At 34.5% G+C, this 24,812-nt stretch overlaps 6 protein-coding genes across 7 annotated transcripts; 1 reads left to right on the top strand and 5 right to left on the bottom strand.

Annotated features, from left to right (window-relative positions):
* Positions 1–981: 981 nt before the first annotated feature.
* LOC117925729 (probable xyloglucan endotransglucosylase/hydrolase protein 23) lies at positions 982–2,241 on the bottom strand. The gene is made up of 3 exons (XM_034844818.1): positions 1,870–2,241; positions 1,578–1,771; positions 982–1,473 (listed from the first exon to the last, which is right to left on the bottom strand). Exons 1-3 carry the CDS (start codon positions 2,152–2,154, stop codon positions 1,062–1,064), a joined length of 891 nt encoding a protein of 296 aa, XP_034700709.1. The 5' UTR covers positions 2,155–2,241; the 3' UTR covers positions 982–1,061.
* A 1,093-nt stretch (positions 2,242–3,334) lies between these two features.
* LOC117925441 (probable xyloglucan endotransglucosylase/hydrolase protein 23) lies at positions 3,335–4,767 on the bottom strand. Its single transcript, XM_034844447.1, has 3 exons — positions 4,385–4,767; positions 4,088–4,281; positions 3,335–3,992 (listed from the first exon to the last, which is right to left on the bottom strand). The coding sequence occupies exons 1-3, from the start codon at positions 4,670–4,672 to the stop codon at positions 3,581–3,583; spliced, it is 894 nt and encodes a 297-aa protein (XP_034700338.1). The 5' UTR covers positions 4,673–4,767; the 3' UTR covers positions 3,335–3,580.
* Positions 4,768–5,165: 398 nt separating this feature from the next.
* LOC117925442 (probable xyloglucan endotransglucosylase/hydrolase protein 23) lies at positions 5,166–6,653 on the bottom strand. 2 transcript variants are annotated; one of them, XM_034844449.1, is made up of 4 exons: positions 6,354–6,653; positions 6,066–6,262; positions 5,572–5,966; positions 5,166–5,270 (listed from the first exon to the last, which is right to left on the bottom strand). In XM_034844449.1, the coding sequence occupies exons 1-3, from the start codon at positions 6,636–6,638 to the stop codon at positions 5,585–5,587; spliced, it is 864 nt and encodes a 287-aa protein (XP_034700340.1). In that variant the 5' UTR covers positions 6,639–6,653; the 3' UTR covers positions 5,166–5,270; positions 5,572–5,584. The 2 variants fall into 2 exon arrangements, with proteins under 2 accessions (XP_034700340.1, XP_034700339.1); XM_034844448.1 differs by lacking the exon at positions 5,166–5,270 and having other exon boundaries at positions 5,442–5,966.
* Positions 6,654–9,192: 2,539 nt separating this feature from the next.
* Positions 9,193–10,590, bottom strand: LOC117925443 (probable xyloglucan endotransglucosylase/hydrolase protein 23). Its single transcript, XM_034844450.1, has 3 exons — positions 10,139–10,590; positions 9,847–10,040; positions 9,193–9,751 (listed from the first exon to the last, which is right to left on the bottom strand). Exons 1-3 carry the CDS (start codon positions 10,394–10,396, stop codon positions 9,346–9,348), a joined length of 858 nt encoding a protein of 285 aa, XP_034700341.1. The 5' UTR covers positions 10,397–10,590; the 3' UTR covers positions 9,193–9,345.
* A 1,129-nt stretch (positions 10,591–11,719) lies between these two features.
* LOC117925493 (probable xyloglucan endotransglucosylase/hydrolase protein 23) lies at positions 11,720–13,103 on the bottom strand. Its single transcript, XM_034844511.1, has 3 exons — positions 12,620–13,103; positions 12,327–12,520; positions 11,720–12,235 (listed from the first exon to the last, which is right to left on the bottom strand). Exons 1-3 carry the CDS (start codon positions 12,953–12,955, stop codon positions 11,824–11,826), a joined length of 942 nt encoding a protein of 313 aa, XP_034700402.1. The 5' UTR covers positions 12,956–13,103; the 3' UTR covers positions 11,720–11,823.
* A 6,469-nt stretch (positions 13,104–19,572) lies between these two features.
* Positions 19,573–24,421, top strand: LOC117925629 (probable 1-deoxy-D-xylulose-5-phosphate synthase 2, chloroplastic). The gene is made up of 9 exons (XM_034844694.1): positions 19,573–19,680; positions 21,173–21,367; positions 21,467–21,631; positions 21,976–22,126; positions 22,500–22,771; positions 22,859–23,132; positions 23,222–23,811; positions 23,881–24,165; positions 24,266–24,421. The coding sequence occupies exons 1-9, from the start codon at positions 19,573–19,575 to the stop codon at positions 24,419–24,421; spliced, it is 2,196 nt and encodes a 731-aa protein (XP_034700585.1).
* Positions 24,422–24,812: the final 391 nt, after the last annotated feature.

The raw sequence follows: 24,812 nt of genomic DNA, 5'->3' as shown, positions 1-24,812 counted from the left end.
GATTTTTTAATTTTCTAAAAGTGTTTTCTAAATTTTATAAAATATTTTAATTTTTTCAAAAATACTTTTTAAATTAGAAATGATATTTAAAAAGATTATCAAACATACACTTTAAGTTTTGACACCACCTCTTTTTTTTTTTTTTTTTAAATATTACTATCTTTTATAATTAACAACCATCTTTTATATTTTAGAGCTTTTTAAGCTTCCATGTTTAACTTTTTATTATATCTATTGTTTTTAGATTTATAAGTCATTATGTACAAGTACCATATGATACAAATATAATATTTTTTTATAAATTAATAAATATTTATTTATCAATAAATTAATAAATTATTCATTTATAAATAAATCAACAATCCATTAAGGTAATAATTTTTCTTGGTTTCAAGAACAGGGTTCTTATTGAAGTTTTAAAAAGCATACTACAAAATTCACAGGTGGCTTAGCATTCATGAATCATATCACTTGTAATAGTAATTAATAACTCAATCTGTCTTTCATCAGAGAGTGAATCAGACTCAAAAGCCAGCGAGGGAAATGATTGCTTTTATGGCCAATTAACTATAGGGATCATGGATTTGGGGGAGAAGGTTTCATTTAGGTTTGAAACATTGGTGATTTTTCATTTGTTTGTTTGCCGCTTTCATCATGCATGGAGCTTCTTGTGTGATTCAGTACATGGTTTTGGTGACTCTTAACTGAAGTTTCTTGCTGTTTGTGATTGAAGTGGAAAGAAATTAAGATTATTTACTCTTTAAATTTGGTGTAAGGCCCAATCTGTATCTGTCAGAAGTTAAAGAATAAGCAGAAACAGAGAAAGGGCTAGAAGTTACATTGACAATGGTTCATCTCCTCAGTTATTTTCAACAATTTTCTTTTCTTTGTCATTCGTAAAGAATATTTTATTATTTGTATTGTGTCATATATTACAATGTAAACAATATAATATTTCTGCTGTTGTAATAGCAACTAAAATGATAAAGAATGAAAGAATAGAAATGAAGAAAATTTCAAAAGCAAACTATCTGATTGAATGGGCTTAGGTTCCATTCCTTCTAAGACAAGGTGGTGGCAGTGCATTCAGGAGGAAGGCCTTGTGGGAATCGCTTTGTATCTGTGCAGTAATTGTAGATCATGTAATTCTTCTGCACCCATTTCATTCTCTCTTGGCTTGTGGAATCTAGCTCTTGTGAGTACCACTGACCACTGGTGGAGGTAGAAGAGGGAGTAGTTGAACTGCAAGAAGATGCTCCAGAAGACCAGATGCAAGCATCTGCATTGAAGTTCCTATAGGAAGCAGTGAAGGGGGCTTGGCTCCAGTCTGTCTTGACCAGCCCACCTCTTGTTGCCCAGTCATCAGCATTCCAGAGGCTGGAGTATATCCTCATGGGCTGGTTCTTGGGATATGAAACACCTATGGACTCAGAGTTCTTGAACTCTCTGATGGGGGTGCCGTCCACTGAGAAGCTGAAACAGAGATACCCCAGATGATTGAGTCAATTAAGAAACCAAAGAGAAAAAAAAACATAAACCAGATTTCAGTTTTGGAGATTAATTACTATACTACTTACATAATCCGCTGGGGGTTCCAAAGGATGGAATAGGTGTGGAAATCAGCAGTTGGGTCAAACCAGAGGTAGAATTGCTGCTCTCTGTTGCCCTTGCCCTGGCTGAACACATTAGTGTGAAGAATGTATGGATCGCCACTGAGATTCCCCAAGAATTCGAAGTCTATCTCATCATGGGTTGGCCCTTGTGAAGATAGCTGCAATTACACAAACCAGAATGGTGATTTGTGAGTCAGGAGAAGATGAAACCAAGAAAGCATTTGATGGAAAAGCACTTGGTAAAGAGGAGGCTTACATAGTAGGCAGTGACAGTGCCAGCTGAGTTACCAGGCACAAGCTTCAGCTGCATATCAATCTTCCCAAACAGATACTCATTCTTGGACTGGAAGCCAGAGCCAGAGGTTTTGTCAAGGGAGAGAGTGAGAAGCTCTCCATTGTTGAGTATCTTGGCACGGCCATCACCCCAAGTGATATCAAAATCCTGGTACAAGTTACCAACAGAAGCAACCACAAAGGAACCGAGCAGAAGAGAGACCAAGAACAACTTCGGTGAAAGATTCCAAGTAGAAGGAGAAGCCATTGAATGTGAATTTAGAGATGAGAAATGGAAGTAGTTTTGAGCGTGGAAGTGAAGAGAATGGCGTGGGTATGTGGGGGTTTTATAGTAGGTGTCGTGGGTGAAAGTGGAAGGAGAGAAGAAGGTTCAGTCAGCAGCTGTACACGGTTGAACATGTAAAGACCACAGTTGTCATCAAATAGCAAAACCCAGTTCATTTTCACGCGGATTTTGCATGGATTTAAAAGAGAAAAGTGCAGATCCACTTTCCCATTTCCCAAGCACCATTCATCGCTCATAACTAAAGCCACCACCGCGACTGAGTAAAAAAACAAAAGCGAATCAAACCCTAGAAACCGTGTCTCTCATTATTATTTTTCATCTCCAGTTGTATCCGAAAAAGAATCACCAAGCCCACAAATAAAGTCATAATAGTAGGAGCCAGTAACAGCCCAAAAGTCTGTGCTTCGATGAAACCCACCATCTACTTGGTTTCCTGAAAAGAACTACTCACTGCCCTCTGCTCAACTAATTTTTAATTGTGATGTGCCATCTACTTGGCTTAGAGTTTAAATTTTAAAACTCATGTATCAAGGGGTGGGCCATGTGCTTGAAGGCTTAAACCAACTGGTTATGATATTTCTTGAGCCATTATTTTCGTGGACGGTGACATTGTTACAATTGCTAATAGCTTTTTACATGGTTCAAGTCAAACCAACAGGTCACAAATCAGCACAATTTAAGCATTATTCAAAACCAATTACTTTGGGAAATGTTTTGGAAAAACCTTTCTTAAAAACAGTTTTAAGGATAGATTTTCAAAACTCTTCTATAAAGAAAAAAAATTTGTTTGAGAATTTAAAATATTTTTTATACTTTTCAATATTTTAAAAATAATTTATTTTTAATCATTATTTATATTTGTATAATTATTTTTTTAAATAATTTTTGAAAATAAGCCAAAACAATTGAAATAATTAAAAGATATTATTTGAAACCTATTTTTAGAAATATAAAACTATCTTTTTTAATGTTCGGTTGTTAAACATGTTTTCCTTTTTTTTGTCATGGAAACAGAAAACTATTTTAAAAAGTAATTTCCAAACAATACCCAAATCTTCGGTGACAGCATAATGTTTACTAATTGCGGTAGGGAAAGGAGGGCAGGTGTTGAAAAAGAGGTATTTTCCTAAACCAAATATAACGTAGAAACAATAGTATTGTGATTTCACTCTCTTCGTTACTTTGTGGGGTTCAACATTGAGGTTGAGATAATGATATACATGCCATTCATTGAGAAAGTAATCTTCGTTGTATTCATATATTACATTGTCAACAATGCGGTGTTTCTGAAATTCTGATGGCAACAAAAATGATAAAGAATTAAAGAATATAATTTTGAAATTATAGAGGCAAACAACGAAGTGAATGGCCTTAGGTTCTGTTCCCTCTAGGACATGATGGTGGCAGTGCATTCAGGAGGAAGGCCCTGTGGGAATCTCTTTGTGTCTGCGCAGTAATTGTAGATCATGTAATTCTTCTGCACCCATTTCATTCTCTCTTGGCTTGTGGAATCTAGCTCTTGTGAGTACCATCCCCCATTGGTGGAGGTAGAAGATGGAGAGGTTGAACTGCAAGAAGATGATCCAGAGGTCCACAAGCAAGCATTGGCATTGAAGTTCCTGTAGGAGGCTGTGAATGGTGCTTGGCTCCAGTCTGTCTTCACAAGCCCGCCTCTTGTTGCCCAGTCATCTGCATTCCACAGACTGGAGTATATCCTCATGGGCTGGTTCTTCGGGTATGGGACACCTAAGGATTCAGAGTTCTTGAACTCTCTGATGGGGGTGCCATCCACAGAGAAGCTGAAACAGAGATGCCCCAGATGAGAAAATCAATACGAAAACCCAAAAAACATAAACCAGATTGCAGTTTTGGAGATTAGGATAATAGTACTTACATAATGCGCTGGGGATTCCAGAGGATGGAATAGGTGTGGAAATCAGCAGCTGGGTCGAACCACAGGTAGAACTGCTGCTCTCTATTTCCCTTGCCTTGGCTGAACACATTAGTGTGGAGGATATAGGGGTCCCCACTGAGGTTCCCCAGGAATTCAAAGTCGATTTCATCATGGGTTGGCCCTTGTGAAGATAACTGCAATTACACACATACATGAATGAGAACTACATACTAATCAGGAGAACATATCATCAAATGGAGGATGATGGGCAACAACTAATATGAATGGGGAACTTACATAGTAGGCTGTGACAGTGCCAGCAGAATTTCCAGGGACCAGTTTGAGCTGCATATCAATCTTGCCAAAGAGATACTCATTCTTGGACTGGAAACCAGATCCAGAGGGCTTGTCAAGGGAAAGAGTGAGAAGCTCTCCATTGTTGAGTATCTTACCACGCCCATCCCCCCAAGTGATATCAAAGTCTTGGTAGAAGTTACCTGCTGAGGCAGCCATTAAGAAGCTCACCACTACAGACATTAGCAGGGCTGTTGAAACAGCTGAAGAAGAAGAACAGATGGGTGCCATTGAGGGATATGCTGTATGGTTGGTAGGAGATGTTTGAAGAGAAGTTTGATTTCAGTGAATTGAAATTGATCACTCTCAGCTCAGATTTATACTAATGGTGGAGAGAGAGGGGTTACTGCTGGGAAGGTTCAAAGTTGGAGAGCCAAAAAATGAGTTGTATACAGGTGGCAGTGGCAACCCCATCTGCAAATGGGCCTCCTTCATCAGTACTCATAATACAACCAAAACTGCCTTCCTTCTGATATTTTTGAAATCGTCACAATCACACGGTATCACAATAGAAAAGTAATCAGCAAATATCATTGCTTTTAACCTCTGCCGTGTCCCCCAACCAGGTTTGGAATCCTTTCCAGTATATCTAAGTTGTTAACAGCTTAACAAAAGCTTGTCGTGATCAATTGATGTTGATCATTACTTAATTCCAATCATTTTCTTTTGACTGTAGTAAAGCTTTTGGCTTAAGATCCAGACCACAAAAGGGCATTTCAGTAACAATGTGCTGGACCACAGCTTCCCTCAACCATTTGTCCTAATGTGCAAGATCCTAAATGCCAACAGGGGAGAGAAAGACAAATAGCACCCGTCCAAGCCACCATCGCTGCCAGTTGGTAATTGCAAGTGCAACAATCAGACAACAAACAAATACTGATAGCACAAGCCGAGTTACAGCCCGAAAAAGGCAGGTGATTCTCATGGCTTAAAATGCAGTTTGCTTCTTATTATTTGCACTGAATTAAGAGCAAGAAAAAAGAAAGAAAAATGCCAAACATCACACAACAATGTATTCATTTCTGATATTTTATTATATATATTGTCTATATATATATATACATTGTAACACTGATTTTTGTGGAGTTTTTCAGTGGAAACTAAGATGAGGAACAAGGAAAGAATAATACCATGGGTCGGCTTTTAAGTTACAATGCATTCTGTAGGAAGGCCCTGGGAGAACCGCTCTGCATCAGTGCAGTAGTTGTAAATCATGTAGTTGTCCTCGACCCATTTCATCTTCTGCTGGTCTGTGGAATCAAGCACTTGTGAGAGCCATGGAGGAGAGTCCCAACTGCAAGAAGATGTTCCAGAATACAATACACAAGCATCAGCATTGAAGCTCCTATAGGAAGCCACGAAAGGAGCTTGGCTCCAGTTAGTCTTGACAAGGCCTCCTCTTGTTGCCCAGTCATCTGCATTCCATAAACTGGAGTATATCCGCATGGGCTGGCTCTTTGGGAAGGGAACACCAGCTGACTCCAAGTTCTTGAACTCCCTGATGGGGATGCCATCAACCCAGAAGCTGAAATGGACAGAAAACAAGCCAGTGCATTGATTTAGATCGATTTGGATCATGCAAAAGGAAAGCGAAAATGCTGAAAGTATCCCGGTTTCTACTCACACCACGCATTGTGGATTCCAGAGGATGGAGTAGTTGTGGAAATCAGCAGTTGGGTCGAACCAGAGGTAGAATTGCTTCTCTCTTTTTCCCTGGCCTTGGATATACACATTGGTGTGAAGAATGTAAGGATCACCACTGAGGTTCCCCAAGAATTCAAAGTCTATTTCATCATGAGTCTCCCACTCTTTTGAAGACAACTGAAACCATCCACACATTCACACATAGAGTACTAAATATCACGTCTAGCCTTCAAGAAATTAAAACTGGACACAAGGGAGGAGGGCTTACGTAATAGGCAGTCACAGTGCCAGCAGAGTTTCCAGGGACTAGCTTGATCTGCATATCGATCTTCCCAAACAGATACTCATTCTTGGACTGAAAACCCGAGCCAGAGGCCTTGTCAAGAGAAAGAGTAAGAAGCTCCCCATTGTTGAGTATCTTAGCACGCCCATCCCCCCAAGTGATATCAAAGTCTTGGTAGAAGTTACCTGCTGAGGCAGCAGCCAAGAAGCTGATGATTAAAGACACTTGCAGGCCTGCTAAACCGCGTCTAAAAGAACAGAAAGCAGCCATTGAATCGACATTTGATTGAGCTCTATGAGCTAGAACTTATATAGAGGGTGAAGATATACAAAGTTTTGGAAAAGAGCAGTGATTCCATCATTCATGAGGAGTGCTGATCATTCCATTTTGATGAACACATAGGTTCTGGCAGTGCAGTCACGCATTGAACTGCCTGATTTTCTGCTCAGTTATAGAATAAAACACCATTCACACACTTCTGCAGCATTGCTTCTTCCACCTTCCCATCAGTTACCAAGTTTTATAGGGCTGCTTTCTCAACAAATTTGATATGTATCAGGCAAGCATGCCTTTACAAAAATGCCATCCTCTTACTTTGTCAACCAAACAACAATGTGATGATCAGTTGCATTACACTAACCTACAAGAAAGAAATATATGCCCCATTTGGCAATGTTAATGTTTTTTCAAAACAGTTCTCAAGAGATTGTTTAGTCAACGGTTTTTAAAAACAGTTGTCATTATTTTCAAACTGTACACTTCTATGTTGAAACAGTATTTTAGTGAAGATATCTTGCTTTTATGTCCAATACAAAAGCCTTTAAAATATTTTCCTCCACTGTTTCTTAAAACACACAAAAAATAAAATAAAATCTCATTGTTCTTACTTTAAAGAGTAAAAAAAATATTTGTAAAAACTGTTTTTCAATAGACGTATATGAAGCCGGAAATTCTAGATTGCTAAAAGAGATATCATATTATTTATACCCCAATTATAGTTTGATTATAAATCAGGATGCTCATAGATCAGGAAAGTTGCTCATAGATTAGGCTGATTGTAAATCAGGATGCTCATAGATCAGACTGATTGTATTCACATTCTAATCACTTTTTTCATATCTTGGTTATCTTATTCACAGATAATCACTTTCCTCGTGTCCTGCTTGTGTTTTTTCTACTTCAACCATATTCTTTTTTTATGCCTGTCTAAATTAATGAGACTGATACAGAAATGGTATGCAAAAGGTGTTTGCTTGATATGAAAGATGACCAACAAAAATTCCATATACAGCTAATATCATGAGTTTGCATGTAGAAACTTTGAATATAAACAGAATGATAACTTTGGTTCCCTCTCTCTCAAATTCAATTCATTGCCTATGTTGTTGGCCTTCTGCTAGTCTTTAACCAAGACCCTCCTAACCTTTCAAGCCACAAGTTTTTCATTTGATTTTAGTTTTAGGATTGAGAAATTTTTTTACAAATTATAATTTCTTGTTATCCTTGGAATCCCCAATTTAATCTTTTTGAAATCCCTATATATTTTTTGCCTGCTATCCTCAAGTTCTGAATGATGTGTTTGTTTCCATAGAAACTATGATAGAAAAGTAATTGATATGAAGAATTTGGTTACTCACCTTTTGAGATTTATTGGACAAGGCACCTGCATTCCTGAATGCCAGCTTCATTCCTTGTTCCTTTTTCCTTTTCCTCTTGTTCTCTTTTTAAGAAAAATAAATGTTTCCACACTTTTGGACAAAGAAGAGCCTGGGCCAACTGTTGGACTGGGCTGGCCACCCGGGGATAGGCCCATTGAGGGCCTTGTTAATCCATCTTCGGCCCATGGATCACCAAATTTTTGCAGACTTCATTTGGAATTTTCATATCATAAAATAAAGAATTTATTCCAAATGACGGCACATTTTTCTGTGTCAAAGAAAAATTACATTGAATGTGTCAAATTTCAAAGAGTTGGAAGCTTATCTTTGCCTTTTTTCTTCTGTTCCTATCTGAATGAGGATGAGGACCAGACACCGTGCTTAAGCTTGCATTGGACGTTGGACCATTTCAAGTTCTCTTCTTCTCCTCCAATTAATTCTTGATGACCTATTCTATTAGAAGCTGTCCTTGAAAGGCATGTTTTGTTTGAATTCTAAATTGGGATGCAAATGTTTTGTTTTTTTTGGTACGAAAGGCGATTTTCCAACTTAGAAAATATGCATACAAGTAGGATATTTTTCGGGCATAAATTTAAAATGTTTTTGATTATTTATTATATAATGTCATTAGCAATAATTAAAAATATAGAGAATATATACTTTCAAAACTTTCATATCATATACAAGTATGTCGTAGTTTGAAGAATTTGTATAACTATATTATTTTTTAAAAACACTTTTAATATGAAAACTGTTTTTGAAAAAAACGTATGATATTTAATAAAATTTAGATAATACTTTTAAAAAGTTAAAAGATTATTTATAATATTTTTTATAGAAGATCTTGATAGATGAATCTCTAATTCTTCCAAAAGAAATATTTCAAGTAGAAATACTTTAAATAGAAAATGTCGTAAATCTATTTTTTGATAGTAATTCTTAAAAATATTTTTCGTAATTTTAATGTTTAAAAATTTAAAATTTTAAAATATTAAAAAAACTAAAAACTTTTCTTAAAATAAATACAAAACATACTCTAAATCTAAATCCAATGGTGGTTATATTTGAATTTCCGTCCATATTTTGCTGTTCAAAAACAACCCGAAAGTGTTTTCGAACACGTAAACAGAGTCAATCCAGCGCAACGTTTTCCTTGTTCTATGTTGTGACAGAAAAGCTTTTAATATCATTCATTGACAAAGTAATAATTATTATACTGTAGGATTGATTTCATGCTTTTCTTAACAAAAATAGTTCAAAATTTACAGGGAAGTAGAACGAAATAATGGGTGTGAATGGCAACATGGGCTGTGCTCTTTCTAGGAGTTGTTTGTGGCAGTGCATTCAGGAGGAAGGCCCTGTGGGAAACGCTTTGTGTCTGTGCAGTAATTGTAAATCATGTAGTTCTTCTGCACCCACTTGAGCTTCTCTTGGCTTGAAGAGTCCAGCTCCTGGTAGAGCCAAGCGTTGGAGGTAGTAGAACTGGAATTTTTGCTGCAAGAAGATGATCCAGAAGACCACACACAAGCATTAGCATTGAAGTTCCTGTAGGAGGCAGTGAATGGTGCTTGGCTCCAGTCTGTCTTCACAAGCCCGCCTCTTGTTGCCCAGTCATCAGCATTCCAGAGACTGGAGTATATCCTCATGGGCTGGTTCTTTGGGTATGCAACACCTTTGGACTCCAAGTTCTTGAACTGTCTGATGGGGGTGCCATCCACAGAGAAACTGAAACAGAAATACCCCAGATGATCAAGTCAATTTAAAAACCCAAAAAGCATAACCCAGGTTGCAGTTTTGGGACTAATTACTGTACTACTTACATAATCAGCTGGGGATTCCAGAGGATGGAATAGGTGTGGAAGTCAGCAGTTGGGTCGAACCAGAGGTAGAACTGCTGCTCTCTATTTCCCTTGCCTTGGCTGAACACATTAGTGTGGAGGATATATGGATCACCACTGAGGTTCCCCAGGAATTCAAAGTCGATTTCATCATGGGCAGACCCTTGTGAAGACAACTGCAATCACACAAACCAGGATGGTGATTTGTGACTCAGAAGAAGATGAAGCCAAGAAAGAATTTGATGGAAAAACACATGGTAAAGAGGAGGCTTACATAGTAGGCAGTGACAGTGCCCGCAGAGTTACCAGGCACAAGCTTCAGCTGCATGTCAATCTTCCCAAACAGATATTCATTCCTGGACTGGAAGCCAGAGCCAGAGGCCTTGTCAAGGGAGAGGGTGAGAAGCTGTCCATTGTTGAGTATCTTGGCCCTGCCATCACCCCATGTGATGTCAAAGTCCTGGTTGAAGTTGCCTGCAGAGGCAACAACTAACATAGACAACATCAACACAAGTATTGAAGAGGAAGCCATTGATATGGGTGGGAGTAGGCTGAGTGGAAGCTAGAATTTTTCAAAGCACTGAAGTTGATGATGGTCACCTCAACGTGGTAGCATATATATATATAGAGCAAATGAAGGTGTGCTGCGTGAAGAAGAAGGGTGTGGAAGGTTCCTTGTGACAATTGATATTGAAATGGTTGAGTTGAGAACAGCTGGGTATGGCAAAGCCACACACAGACTGTTCCCATAATAATCACATAAGTTGGGTTTGGTGCCGCCTCATCATATCGAAAGTGAATTCATAGATTCATTCTTCACTAGACGCGGTTTTGGAATGGTCAATACAATTGTTCACCTGCCTCTCTCTACCTTTATATATTTCTTAATTGCCAAGCCACTTACATGGGCCAGCAACAAGCTTTATTACATATATAAATAAGAGTAGGTCTATCCAGGATATATTCACTGAAAATGAGAAACATAGACAAATATTATCAGGAGTGTAACTGGGTGGGCCACATCACTCAATTTCAACAATATTTTTAATACCCGAGTCAAGGTTTGGTTGAGTTCTCTTAATGGAAACTTAATTAGCTTAATTAGACTAAGGGGTTCGGGCAACCAGACCGGAAAGTCTCGCTGATTTGACATCATTAATGACCGAACTGAGTCATGAGCCCATGGCTCTATCACCCAGCTTATGCAAGACCCAATCCCTTGGGACAGGAATGACCACGCTGAAGTGAAGTGGGTTTCTTTACACAAGTGGGCCATGAACCCATGAGTCCTGTCACCAAATTTTCACAAGACCCATCCCAATGGGCTGGAATGATAAGGACCAAACAAAGTGGGTTGGTTACGCCTAACCCAGGATGGTTGGCCACCTACTATGAGAAGGGGTCAAGCCCACTTTCTTGTCCAAAGTGGATCACGGTCAGGCCCTCCCATGCCCATACCGGGCCTATCTGGACCAACTGGTTGGTGATGAGATCAAGCTTGACTCGTATATTGACACTTAAGGCCCTGTTGGGCGGAGTTTCTCAAACACTGAAAAGTAACATTTATCAATTAGATAGAAATCTCAACCATAAACCTTATGCACTCCCTGACATGATGTATCTCAAAAGAACTCATTCATTATCAAATATGAAGGGAGGAATCAATTTTTATTAAATTTAAAAATTTTAAAATATTATAATTATCTTTTATCTTTAATAAAAACATATTTAAAATAGAGTTCTGAGACATAAAATTCAGTCATACCTAATAATTACTTCTAATTGTTTGCGAGATCAGGGCCAAAATGTTAGCAAATTCATGGCTTTTCAGAATGCAAAGCTGCATTTTCCCTTCTTTATATATATACCAGAGAAGGTTCACTTTGTTTTTATTGGTGAAAACAAAACTGATAGTCTAATACTAATTAAACAGCTGAATATATGATCACAGTGTTTGCTCTAGGAATTGCTGGTGGCATGGCATTCTGCAGGGAAACCTCCTGGGAATCGCTTTGTGTCGGTGCAATAGTTGTAAATCATGTAGTTCCTCTGCACCCACATGAGCTTTTCTTGGCTCCTGGCATCAAGCTCTGGGGCCAGCCATGAGTTATCAGCCAAGATCAAAGAGGAAGAAACTGAGCTGCAAGAGGATTTCCCAGCAGACCAAATGCAGCCATTGGCGTTGAAGTTCCTATAGGAAGCAGTGAAGGGAGCTTGCGACCAGTCTGTCTTGACAAGCCCGCCTCTAGTCGCCCAGTCTTCAGCATCCCAGAGACTAGAGTATAAGCTCATCGCCTGGTTTTTCGGGTACTGGACTCCAATTGACTCAAGGTTCTTGAACTCTCTGATAGGGGTGTCATCAACGGAAAAGCTGGAAAAGCAGCCAGAAAGCCAACAAACAAGCTTAAGCAGCCAGAAAAAAGCAACCCAAATTGAAGTGATGACGAATTAGTAGTTATTACATTATGTGTTTGGGATTCCAGGTAAAGGAATAGGTGTGGAAATCAGCAGTTGGGTCGAACCAGAGGTGAAACTGCTGCTCTCTTTCACCCTTCCCTTGAGTATATACATTAGTGTGGACTGTGTAAGGATCCCCGCTGAGGTTCCCCAGGAACTCAAAGTCTATCTCATCACGGGTTGGCCCTGGTGAAGATAACTGCAACACAACATGATGGCGATGGTTTTTTCAAGTAATTGTACATATAATAGCTTCAATAAGTTCATTCACAGAATGAGTTAAGAATCGGGAACGTACGTAGAAGGCGGTGACCGTGCCAGCAGAATTGCCAGGAACAAGCTTGAGCTGCATCTCTATCTTTCCGAATAGGTACTCATTCTTGGACTGGAACCCTGCGCCACAGGTTCTATCAAGGGAAAGAGTAAGAAGCTGTCCATTGTTGAGTATCTTGGCGCGGTCATCTCCCCATTTGATGTCAATATCTTCATAAAGGGTACCTGCAGAAACAGCTATGAAAGAGGCCGCCATAAGAGAGATCAGAAACAGCAGCACTGTGGAAGAAAAAGAAGCCATCGATGTGATCAGGTGGTAAGCTTGAGTTGTGAAGAATAACAATGGGCTCATTTGCTGCATTTATGATGAGGTAAAGGCGGTGTCGGTGATGGAAGATACAAATTTAATAAACAGCTGGATAGCAGGAGGAGAAACAGTTGGCCTTGTATAACACCAGATATTGCTAAGAAAGTGAGGAAGTGCAGTGATGAATCCTTCAGCCAAACCACTTTTGGCCATTGCTAGCCATGTAGAATTCAACTTTCAAATTGATATTATATCAGTTCACTGCAAAAAAAATACCAGTAACTTCCAAAGCCAATAAGCCAAGTTAACATCATGATTTCTAATTTGGGAACTATATAGGGCAAAAGAACTTTTTGGCCTCATCTCAACTTTGGTTCAAATTAAAGAAACTTTTGTCCTACACTCTAGAACTTTCAATCTTATCCTCTCTTTCTTTCTTCCTTTTTCTCTTTTTTAATCACTCACACAAGTCCACTGCTCTTCCGACAATTGATTAATTTACAGCAGTTGATCTTCTGAACATTTAACTCACTTTTTTCCTTTGGATTAATGCTTGAACCAGTCTCTGAATTTGTAGTTAAAATTCAGTGGAGGGTGCTTGTGATATATAAGGGATTTATAAGAAAGAAAGCCAACCCAGGTTGGAGCAATATTAATTATATTTCATTCAGCAAGAGAGAAAAGACCAAGGCAGATCATGACTACAAACAAATAGAATCTTAACGTGGAAACTTGTGATCAGTTTCGGTTTTGGAAAACTTAATTAACAGTGGAGAAGAATTGTAACGCCAAAGTTCAGAACATGACTGATGATGAAGTAGAGAAAGACAAGTGGGTGGGGCTGGAGGCACCTCTTCTTATATGACCACATACTTCCACTGTACCTGGTAATCAGGAATTGGAAACAGAAATGCTTTCATAGAAGCTATTCCTAGTTAGCGTTTCTCTTGCCTTCTACTCATTCTTTTCAAGACCCCAATGGATACTAAGCTCCAAATTAACTTCGATGGGGTCACATGGATATATATATATATATAGGAACAAATCCTTCTAAGTTCTATGAATCTTTGTACCTATTATTTTTTGTAACTCCAAGGCGTTTCATTACAAACTCTCCCTAAAGTTGATGTTGATATTAGACATATTCTTACGGGCAAATGTCATCAACGTATAACAATAAATAAGCGAGTCATCAAATAGTTCCTTGTGATAAATATAATTTTTATATTCACTTTTATAATAGTCATCTACTAATCGTAAAAGTATCAAATCTTTTATAATATCATCTAGGAGATTACTTCAAACCATAATGAGATTTCTTCACTAAACAAATATGGTCCTCCTTTCCTAAAATAATGAATCCCTCAAATTAATGTATATAAATTTGTTCTTTCAATTCACCATGTAAAAAAGCAGTATTGACATTAAGTTGCTCTAATTTTAAATCAATTAAAGTGATCATGGTAAGTAATATTACACTAATTGAGCTATGCTTCATAACCGAAGAAAACACTTCATTAAAGTGTTCACACCAACTTTTTGTGTGTAATTCCTTGCCACCAAATGTGCTTTGAAGTTTAAACTTAATATCCTTTACCCTCATAATTCCTTCCTTTCTTCTAAAGATGCATTTGCAATCAATAATCTTTTGATCCTTAGGCTTCTCAACTAGTTGTTAAGTATGGGTCTTTTGAAGATATTCAATCTTTTCTTTCGTAGTAACAATCAATGGTGTAAACTCTCTACTAGTGAAGACTTCCTTATAAGTATAAGGTTCCTTATGTTCACTACTTTCTACCACACTAAGTGCATAAGCAACCATATCCATATAAGTACACCTTTAAAGTGGTTTAATTTGCATAAACTTGAAATAAAAGTTAAGACAAAATATGAAGTTTGTGTACAAGCTAGAAAACTGTTTAAGTATGTTGAAAGAAAATTATTACATTTAATTCATAGTAATATATGTGATTTGAACAATATTATTACCCATGGAGGTAATATTGTTATCTTTAATTATCTGATTGACTCAAAACTCAAAATATATAGAACTTTGATAGAAAATCAATTAGAAAATAAAATTAAAATTTTAAGGTCATATAGAAGGGGTGAATTTACCTTATTAACTCTAAGAATGAAATACACGACAAATTCAAAATATAAAAAAAAATTGATAGAAAATCAATTAGAAAGTAAAATTAAAATTTTAATATCATGTAGAGGAGTGAATATATATCAAAAGAGATGACTAATTTTTGTCATCAACATGGGATAATTCATTAAATAACTACACCCTATTCCTCACAATCTAATGGATTTGTAAAGAGGAAAAATAGAATCTTGTTAGATATGGTAAATATTATGTTGACTATTTTAGGATTATCAAATAATTCATAGGATGAAGTCTTTTATTTTGTTTGTCACATTCGAGTTCTTTATAAAAGTTCAAAAAAACACTACATGAAATTTGAAAAAATCATATGCCCAATCTAAAATATTTAAAAGTGTGGGGTGTCTAGGTAAAGTAAACATATTCAAATAAATAAAAAGAGAAAATTAAGTTAAAAAACTATAGGCTCCATATTTGTTGGATATTTTTTAAATAGCGTGACTTATGGATTTTTGGTGATAAATTCTTAAATTCTTAAAATCCCAGTTAATTCTATATATTTTAGATTCGCGTGATGCTACATTTTTTAACATATTTTCCCAATGAAAAATAAATTACCCAAATTAGTAGAAGACTCAAACTCTAACCCTCTTGTAGAAACTATTTCAAATTTAAACTTAAAATAAAGAAAATTATTATCTAAGAAGTAAAAGAGGAAGAATTGAAAAGAATTTTGGTGCTAACTTTTTCATGTACTTAGTTGAAGATGATCTAAGACATATAATGAAACAATGAATTTCTCGAATGCTTCATTTTGGCAAAAAGCAATAAATAGTTAAATGAATTCTATTACTAACAATACTATGATTTTGTTTTTAACTCATCTTTTAGAAAAAAAGTTAAGAACAAATGTAATTATAGAAACATTTAATGCTAGACTTAAACAAAAGGAAGGAGTAGATTTCTTTGACATTTGTCTTACATGTAACTAGAGTCACAACTATTAGAGTGTTAATTGCAATAGCTTCAATTTATAAATTAGAAGTACATCAGATGTAAAAACAATATTTTTGAAAGGTGAATTAAATGATAATTGTGCTTATTCTTGTGATAATGTTTTAGGAAAAGCATAGCTCTGAATAAATCAAGGCAAGACTTTTGCAAGATCTTGATTGCAAATCATCCTTGAAGAACTCACCTTTGTGGGTATAGTAGTGTGATAGCTACCATGGGAAGTTATGCTAATCCCTAAAAACATTTATGAAATAAGACACGTGCATGATAAAAAAAAGTGCAAAACCGGATAGAATCAAGTCAATGACTCTTACTCTGCATGTAATAAAAGGAAATATGAATTGAAGAACCCAATTCAAAATTTAGGTCATTGTGTTTTTTTAGATAAAAAGTTAGTGTAAGTTCAAATCTGAAAGACACCAACACCTATTATAAAATAATTTTGCTCAATTTCAGTATATTAAATTTAATTTATGTGGGGATTTTTTATATTTATATTAAAATTTACAATTATTATATTTATGTTAATTTTAATTTTATATATTTTTATCACAATTTTATTATTATTCTTTTTTAAAAATTGTTGTGGACACTGAGTGGGTGATTTTTTTTTAGGAGAATATGGAGTTGGAGTTAGCATAACCACCTTCTCTTTTTTTTTTTCTTTTACTAATTTTAATATATTAAATAAATTGAGCAATTATATATTGGAAATAGAACTCTGAGTTAAACGTGAAGTAGGAGTTCCATTATTATTATTAAGCAAGAGTGAATACTTGGTTCGTGAAATTAAATTTTCTTTAATAATTTGATTTTAGAATATCGTTGTATTTGGGGAAAAGAACGTTAACTCTATGTAGAAGAGAATATACTTCTCTTAAGAGAATACATCCACATGCCCGCTTAGACTTTTGTAATTTCTCTTAAGATAGGTATCTAAAATATTAAAAACCCTCAAACATAGAAAATTTTTAATTTGAAACTTTTGTGGAACCTTTCTTCAATCAATTCATTTAAGTATTGAGTAGATAAATACATCCCAAAACACAATTTTTCATTGGGGGCAACATATAGTTGATCTAGAATAGAAATTTTAACTCTCATACTATTCATATTTCAAAACCTAGAACTCCATTCAAAATAATTGTGTTTTTGAAAACAAAAATACTCATACCTTTGATACATGAGTTTGGATTTTCATTGAGCAAAGTCAAAGGCAATGGAAGTTTAAAGTGAAGGAAAATTTTTACCAAGATTGAATTGGGAATCATTGCTTGGTATAATATAATAATCTTTAGATCTAATGAAGATTTTTGCAACACTACCACCCCTAGTTTTTCCCCCAATTATTCGAAGGAATTTATATGTGTATCCTTTATAATCAGTTATTTTCTTAATTTTGATTGTTGTTTAGATTGGATTTGGATCAATTAATTAAATTTGAATTAATTCTAGGAATCATGGACCTATTCAGTCCCTTCTCACCCAATGATAAAAATATCGGTAATCACATATATATTGGTATTTCAATTTTATGAATATATCATAAATATATCAACGGAAATATAAATAAATAAATAAATAAATATATATATATATATATAATCTCATAGAAATGTAATTATAAATATAATAAACATTTTAAAGTTATTTTGTTGAATTATTTGATAAATGTATGATATAATCTATCATATTTGATAACAATATCCTATATGTTAATAACAAAATATGAATTTTATATGTGTACATTTATTTTTAAATTACATCAAATATTATTTTATAATAATATTATGATATTTAGTTATAATATGTTTAATTTTAAAATATATTTAATATTAAAATTTTGATCCATTTAATTCAATTATATTAAATGATATAAAATAAATTATGATATATATATATATATATATATATATATATATATATATATATATATATATATATATATATATATATATATATTTAATACTTAATTAATCATGATATTAAAATCACTATGAAGAAATTATCATAATAATTGTATATTTTTTGCAATCAATTAAATAAGATTTTTTATTTAATTATAAAATAATTATAATAAATTTTTTCTTTAAAATATTCTTTTAAAATATTGTTTATATAATGACTTTTATTTTAGTGTGTTATATTTAACAAGGGGAAAACTTGCCCCAGTGGTTGTCCACCTACTGGGTGAGTGCGTTGATCGCTCGAGCCGCGCTTTGACCAAGCCGAAAATGACCCGAAATATCAGTGATTTTTCTCGATATATCGTCTAATCAATATTTCTCCATATAATATTGTTTCTATAAGTTCCAATACACGATATATCGCAATATTTTCATCCATGCTCTCACCTCTATCCCAATTAATAGTATGAATTAGAATTTTGCATAATGAATATATAGCTTAAAAATACTATTCCATAAAAAAAATAAAACAAAACAAAAACAAAAAAAAAATTGAAAAGAAACAAATAAATAAATAAAGGGGTTTGTATAAATGAAATTTTAAAAAGATAAATATCTATAAATAGATTTTTTTTTTCTTGCTGTTGGTGCATGATATGTTTATTAGAATGGATGACATGTTAATCCAATCTTATGATTAAATTGGAATTTTTATTATTTACATACTCCATAGAGTAAAATAGGTATTTTAAATAAATCTTACATAAAAATGGATTTTGTAATATGCTTATTCAGATTTGTACTCTTTATTGGATTTGTCTAAAAGAGTAAAATATCAATGTACTTTTTCCCTAAAAAAAAAAAAAATACAAAGAATATCCGAATGGATTTGTGAAAAACTAAATGTTTTTCCAGAGCAATTCACCTTAAAAAAAAAGGAAAAAAATTAATTTGGTAATTAGCCAAATATTTTAGAAAAGTGACAAATAAGTTATAAAAGTTGGTCCTTAATAGTTAATACAATTGTACTTTGATATATTTAATTCATCAAAATTTAATATTTTAATTGGCAAAATTAATATGTTTGTCAATACATATATCTAATTAATTGAAGGGAAATTAATGGTTAAGATGAGGTCTTTTGTAGTATATATTTGCAAAAATGATAGCCATTCCTTTTCTTTTTTAATATTTTTTTCCTCTAATTTTTGAGTTTTTAATTATCATTAATGAGCCAATTTGTTTTCAACAATAAATTCCAAAAATTTCTTCTAACAATAATTAAAATTAGAGCCTTAATATTGTACTCATACAACTGGCAGAAATTAAAATTATTTCAAAATTTTCAACAATTTTTGGAAATCAATGGTCCTTTAATTTGTTTATTTTCCTCCCTTCATTATTACTATGGTATCTTCTTGGCTTCACCCAAAATAAATATGGAAAAAAAATTACTTTTCTTTCCGTCCAAAATTGATTTTCATAATCCAATATTTAGAGTATTCTTTTCCTCTATATCTTTATTTCTTTTAGTGCTTGTGCCAGTTCTCTATAAAAGCCACTCCATTAATCTTCTTCTTCTTCAAATTTTGTTTACAGTCTCTTCCTTTCAATTAGGGTTTTTCCTTTTAGTGGAGAAAATGGCTTCTTGTGGTGTTCTCAAAGGGAATTTCTCCCCCATGCTTCATTCTCAAGATGGGTCTTCTCTTTCGAGGTTGTCAACTTCTCTCCATTGCAAGAAGTGGAAGGTTAATTTCTTTCACGAGCTCTCATTTTCTTTCCTTCATTCTATTCTTTACACATTTAGGATTTTGTAATATATATATATATATATATATATAATTAAGTGGATTTCGAAAAAACTAATCCCTATTATTAATAAATAAATAAAACCATTGAAAATGATATTTTATTCTTGTGTTGGAAGATGCAAGTTTTTCGTACTCCAGCTTTTTTTTTTTTTAATTTTATAATTGTATATTTAGGATCTTATATCGGATGTACAACATATTCGTACATTTCACTAATATATAGAAATATCTGTATTCATGGTTTCTTTCTTTTATTTTATGATTGCATATCTAAGATCTTTTATTAAACACATTGCATATTATTGCATTTTATCGATATATAGAAATATTTGTATTAACACTTTTTTTTATATTTTATAATTGTGTATCTAGATTCTTATTTTATATGTACCACATATTTATGCGTTTCACCGATATATAGAAACATTTGTATTAGAGAATCTTTATCTTCTCTTTATATGCCTTGCATATTTGAACTTTAATTTATTTCATTTATACTAAATTTATAGTAAATACACATACTATATGTTTTCCCTTTGAGTTTTTACGACAAATTTATTGAATTGTGGGCTAATTTCCATCAAAGGAAACACTTCAAGCCTATAATTTGGTTGACATGATACATGTATCCTAATAAATCATTCAATGGGATATCCTAAGGCCTTAAATATCTATTAAGATATATTATGTCATACTTATATTTAATTTATAAAATGAATAAAAAAATAATATATTATTTTTCAATATTATGATATTTGTTTAAAATAAAAACTATATTATATTCCAATATTTACTATTAAAAAATTATGAAATTTCTCCTACATTTAATGATAGTTAGAAATTATTAAATAATTTAATATTTAATATTTATTTATTTATTTATAATATTTATGATTAAAATATTTACAATTTATAAATAAAAAATTTATATTGTATTAGTCAATTTATAAAAGAAAATTATATACTAAATAATACTATGAATTATATATATATATATATATATATATATATATTACAATATATTTCATAACTATTTTTCTTAGTTTTTATTTTTAACTACAAATTTAAATTTTTAACAAAAAAATTATTTTTCAAAATAAGTAATATAAAAAATTAAAAATGCATGAAAAATATATATATTTTTTATACATCAGATATATATATATATCTTATATTGAAGAAAAAAAATAGATAATATATTTAATCACTTATCCTATCCTTATTATCGGTTAGAAATGGGATAAAATATATTTTCCATCCCTTTTTTTATACTATCTCTTGATTGAACAAATGGCATTAAAAATGAGAAGAAACATGAATCCAAATAAGATTTCAGATATTTCTTTTACCTCAAAACACGTACAATCTGAATTGTTCACAAGATCTAATGTGCATTCTTCTATCCTTTTTTTCTTCTTGAAATCTTCAGCTGAATGTAGTAGCAAGTGCCCAAGACCATAATGCAGATGAAGACAAAAATAATCCTGGAGCCATGAGTAGTGGTCAGCAAAAGCAAGAGAAACTGAAGGTCAAAAGGGCCCTCAATTTCTCTGGAGAAAAGCCTTCTACTTCCATCTTAGATACCATCAACCACCCAAAGCATATGAAGAATCTCTCCATTGAGGTAAACTATATAATCAAGATTACATTGATGTTTGTTCAAGCTATACTTCATATATTTTCCAAGTTTCCTCATTTACAAAATTTGAATTCTTACTTTTAGGAACTGGAGATGTTGGCTGATGAACTCCGGGAAGAGCTGATTTATGTAGTCTCAAAGACTGGTGGGCATCTCAGTGCAAGCCTAGGAGTGGCTGAGCTCACAGTTGCCCTTCATCATGTCTTCAACACCCCAGATGATAAGATCATTTGGGATGTTGGACATCAGGTGATCTTGGAATTTTAATTCGTATATTTTTACAGCATCTGCTTTTAATTTGTGATATTTCCAAGAACTAATTCTCAGGAAAAATAAATTTTGTTTTATAGACTCAAATATGAAAAATGGTTTCCTTGATTCATTCTCCTTGTAGAATTATGCACTTATGTATAATGCAAAAAATTTCGGTCTATTTTCCATGTGTCCAATCGTAGTATACCTAAAAGCGACTCAAAATTTATATGTAAAAATCATCCGGTTATTAGAACAAATTCTCAAAAAAATATTTTCAATTGTAAACATGTTTTTAAAGCATAGAAATCATTTGCTTGAGTGAATTTCTTCTGTTGCAGGCATATCCGCATAAGATATTGACTGCCAGGAGATCAAGAATGCATACCATTCGACAGACTAGTGGGCTTGCTGGCTTCCCCAAGAGGGACGAGAGTGTGCATGATGCCTTTGGAGCTGGCCATAGCTCTACCAGCATTTCAGCTGGCTTAGGTACGGACCTTTTTATCATCAAGTCTTAGCCATGGACCTTTGCTCTTATCTCTCTTACCAAGTTCACCACTTGGCAAGAATACATTCATATCACTTGAAAAATTCAGAATTTAATCAGACAACAAGTCTAAGCATAAACCTTGTAGATTTATCAGTCCCTATATATAGAGGAAAATGTTATGGTACCGTAGCATGATACCTACAGAATAGAAATCTAAACTGTTCAACATGTGTGCTGAAATCTAAGACAGTGAATGAGATTACAAATGAATGAGACTATGGTACAAATAACAAGATTTAAAAATATGTACATGGCACGGACTAATTAATCATATCATGCAATTTGTTTTCTTTCTCTTTCAATGCCTTTCAGGGATGGCAGTTGGTAGAGACTTGTTAAGGAAGAACAACCATGTGATTGCGGTGATCGGGGATGGAGCCATGACAGCAGGACAGGCATATGAGGCAATGAACAATGCAGGTTATCTCGATTCAAACCTTATCATCATCCTCAATGACAACAATCAAGTCTCTCTGCCCACTGCCACCGTTGACGGCCCTGCTCCTCCCGTTGGAGCTCTAAGCAAAGCCCTAAAGAGGCTTCAATCCAGTAGAAAATTTCAGCAGCTCCATCAAACCGCAAAGGTAAACCTATGATCATTAGCTTATTCTTTATTTACTAAACATTCATGAATTTTATTGATCATCTCCATTTATATATTCATAAAATAGGCCATCACCGAGCGAGTTGGAGGCCAGGCCCATGAAATTGCTGCCAAAGTAGACTTGTACCTGAGAGGGATGATCAATGGGTTAGGAGCCTGCTTCTTTGAAGAGCTTGGATTGCACTATATTGGTCCAGTGGATGGCCATAATATGGAAGAACTTGTCCATATATTGAAGGTGGTTAAGGCCATTCCTGGGCAGGGAGCTGTTCTAATCCATATTGTTACTGAGAAAGGAAAAGGATATGCTCCTGCTGAAGCTGCCCCTGATAAGATGCATGGTGAAGTGTCTTGAAAACTTCTGCTATACTTCCTCGTTATTATTTAGACATGTTATCATTTGGCTTAACACTTCATCTTCTATCTGTAGGCGTCGTTAAATTCGATCCCCATTCAGGAAAACAGTTGAAGTCGAAATCGAGCACACTCTCATACACCCAATACTTTGCAGAGTCTTTGATTGCAGAAGCAGAAAGAGATGACAAGATTGTAGCAATCCATGCTGCAATGGGGGGAGGCACTGGACTTAATCTATTCCAGAAACGCTTCCCCAATAGATGCTTTGATGTTGGGATTGCAGAGCAACATGCTGTCACCTTTGCTGCTGGTCTAGCTACTGAAGGCCTCAAGCCTTTTTGTGCTATTTATTCTTCTTTTCTGCAAAGAGCTTTTGATCAGGTAGTTCATGATGTGGATCTTCAAAAGCTTCCAGTGAGATTTGCAATGGACAGGGCTGGCCTTGTTGGTGCGGATGGTCCGACCCATTGCGGGGCCTTTGACACTACTTTCATGGCTTGTTTACCTAACATGGTGGTCATGGCCCCTTCGTGTGAACGCGAGCTCATGAACATGGTGGCCACAGCTGCAGCCATTGACGACAGACCCAGTTGCTTTAGGTACCCTAGAGGAAACGGCATTGGTTCTATTATCCGTCCCTTCAACAAAGGGACACCTTTAGAGGTAATTACCATGACTTTAGCCTAAATAAACATTTGTATGGGAATATCTTTTAAAACGAATTGAATGTAGGTTGGTAAGGGAAGGGTGCTGGAGGAGGGAACCAGGGTGGCTATACTGGGCTATGGCACAATTGTACAAAGCTGTGTGGCAGCATCACATCTACTTCAAAGGTTCGGCATATCAGCAACAGTGGTCGATGCACGATTCTGCAAGCCTCTTGATGGAGATTTGATCAGGCAGCTGGCTCGAGAGCATGAGGTCCTCCTCACTGTTGAAGAAGGATCCATTGGAGGTTTTGGCTCTCACGTCTCCCATTTCTTGGCCTTGAATGGATTGCTGGATGGAACTCTTAAGGTCTGCAACTATTACCATTTTATATTTTTTTTAAATAGAAAAGGGGTATATCCAAACAACACCTTAATTAATATTTTTAATGTCGTCCTTATTGGTGCAGTGGAGGGCTATGATGCTACCCGATAGATACATCGATCATGGATCACAGAGGGAGCAGATTGAGGAGGCTGGGCTGACCTCGAAGCACATTGCGGCCACAGTTTTAGCTTTAATAGGTGAAAACAAGGATGCCCTTCACCAACTCAAATTAAAATAGAAATTCATGTAAGTTTCAAATAATTAGACTAATGTTTCCGCTTCTAAATGTATTACCAAATTTCTATCATTGGAATTCTTCTAAACCCGAGACCATTAACCAAACCATGCACACACAAGTAAAAAAAATAAAGAAAAAAGATCAGATTTTTAATGTAGGTTGACAATCAATATGAGTCTTACATCCATCAAGTATACCAGCATTCAAGAATTTACTAATAAATAAAAAACAAGAAGAGTTACAATGATGAAACTCTCAAAAAACATCTTTCAATTATAACCACATTCTCTAAAAAATAAAAAAGATTAAAAACCAACCAGCACATAAAGACAAATGATTTTTTTACATGGAAACCCTCCACACAATATGAGGAAATAAAAAAAGACCATGA

The sequence above is a fragment of the Vitis riparia genome, chromosome 11, assembly GCF_004353265.1.
Source record: "Vitis riparia cultivar Riparia Gloire de Montpellier isolate 1030 chromosome 11, EGFV_Vit.rip_1.0, whole genome shotgun sequence".
Taxonomy (NCBI): Eukaryota; Viridiplantae; Streptophyta; class Magnoliopsida; order Vitales; family Vitaceae; genus Vitis; species Vitis riparia.
The sequence above is the reverse complement of the archived record's forward strand: the minus strand, read 5'-3'. Positions and strand labels throughout refer to the sequence as shown.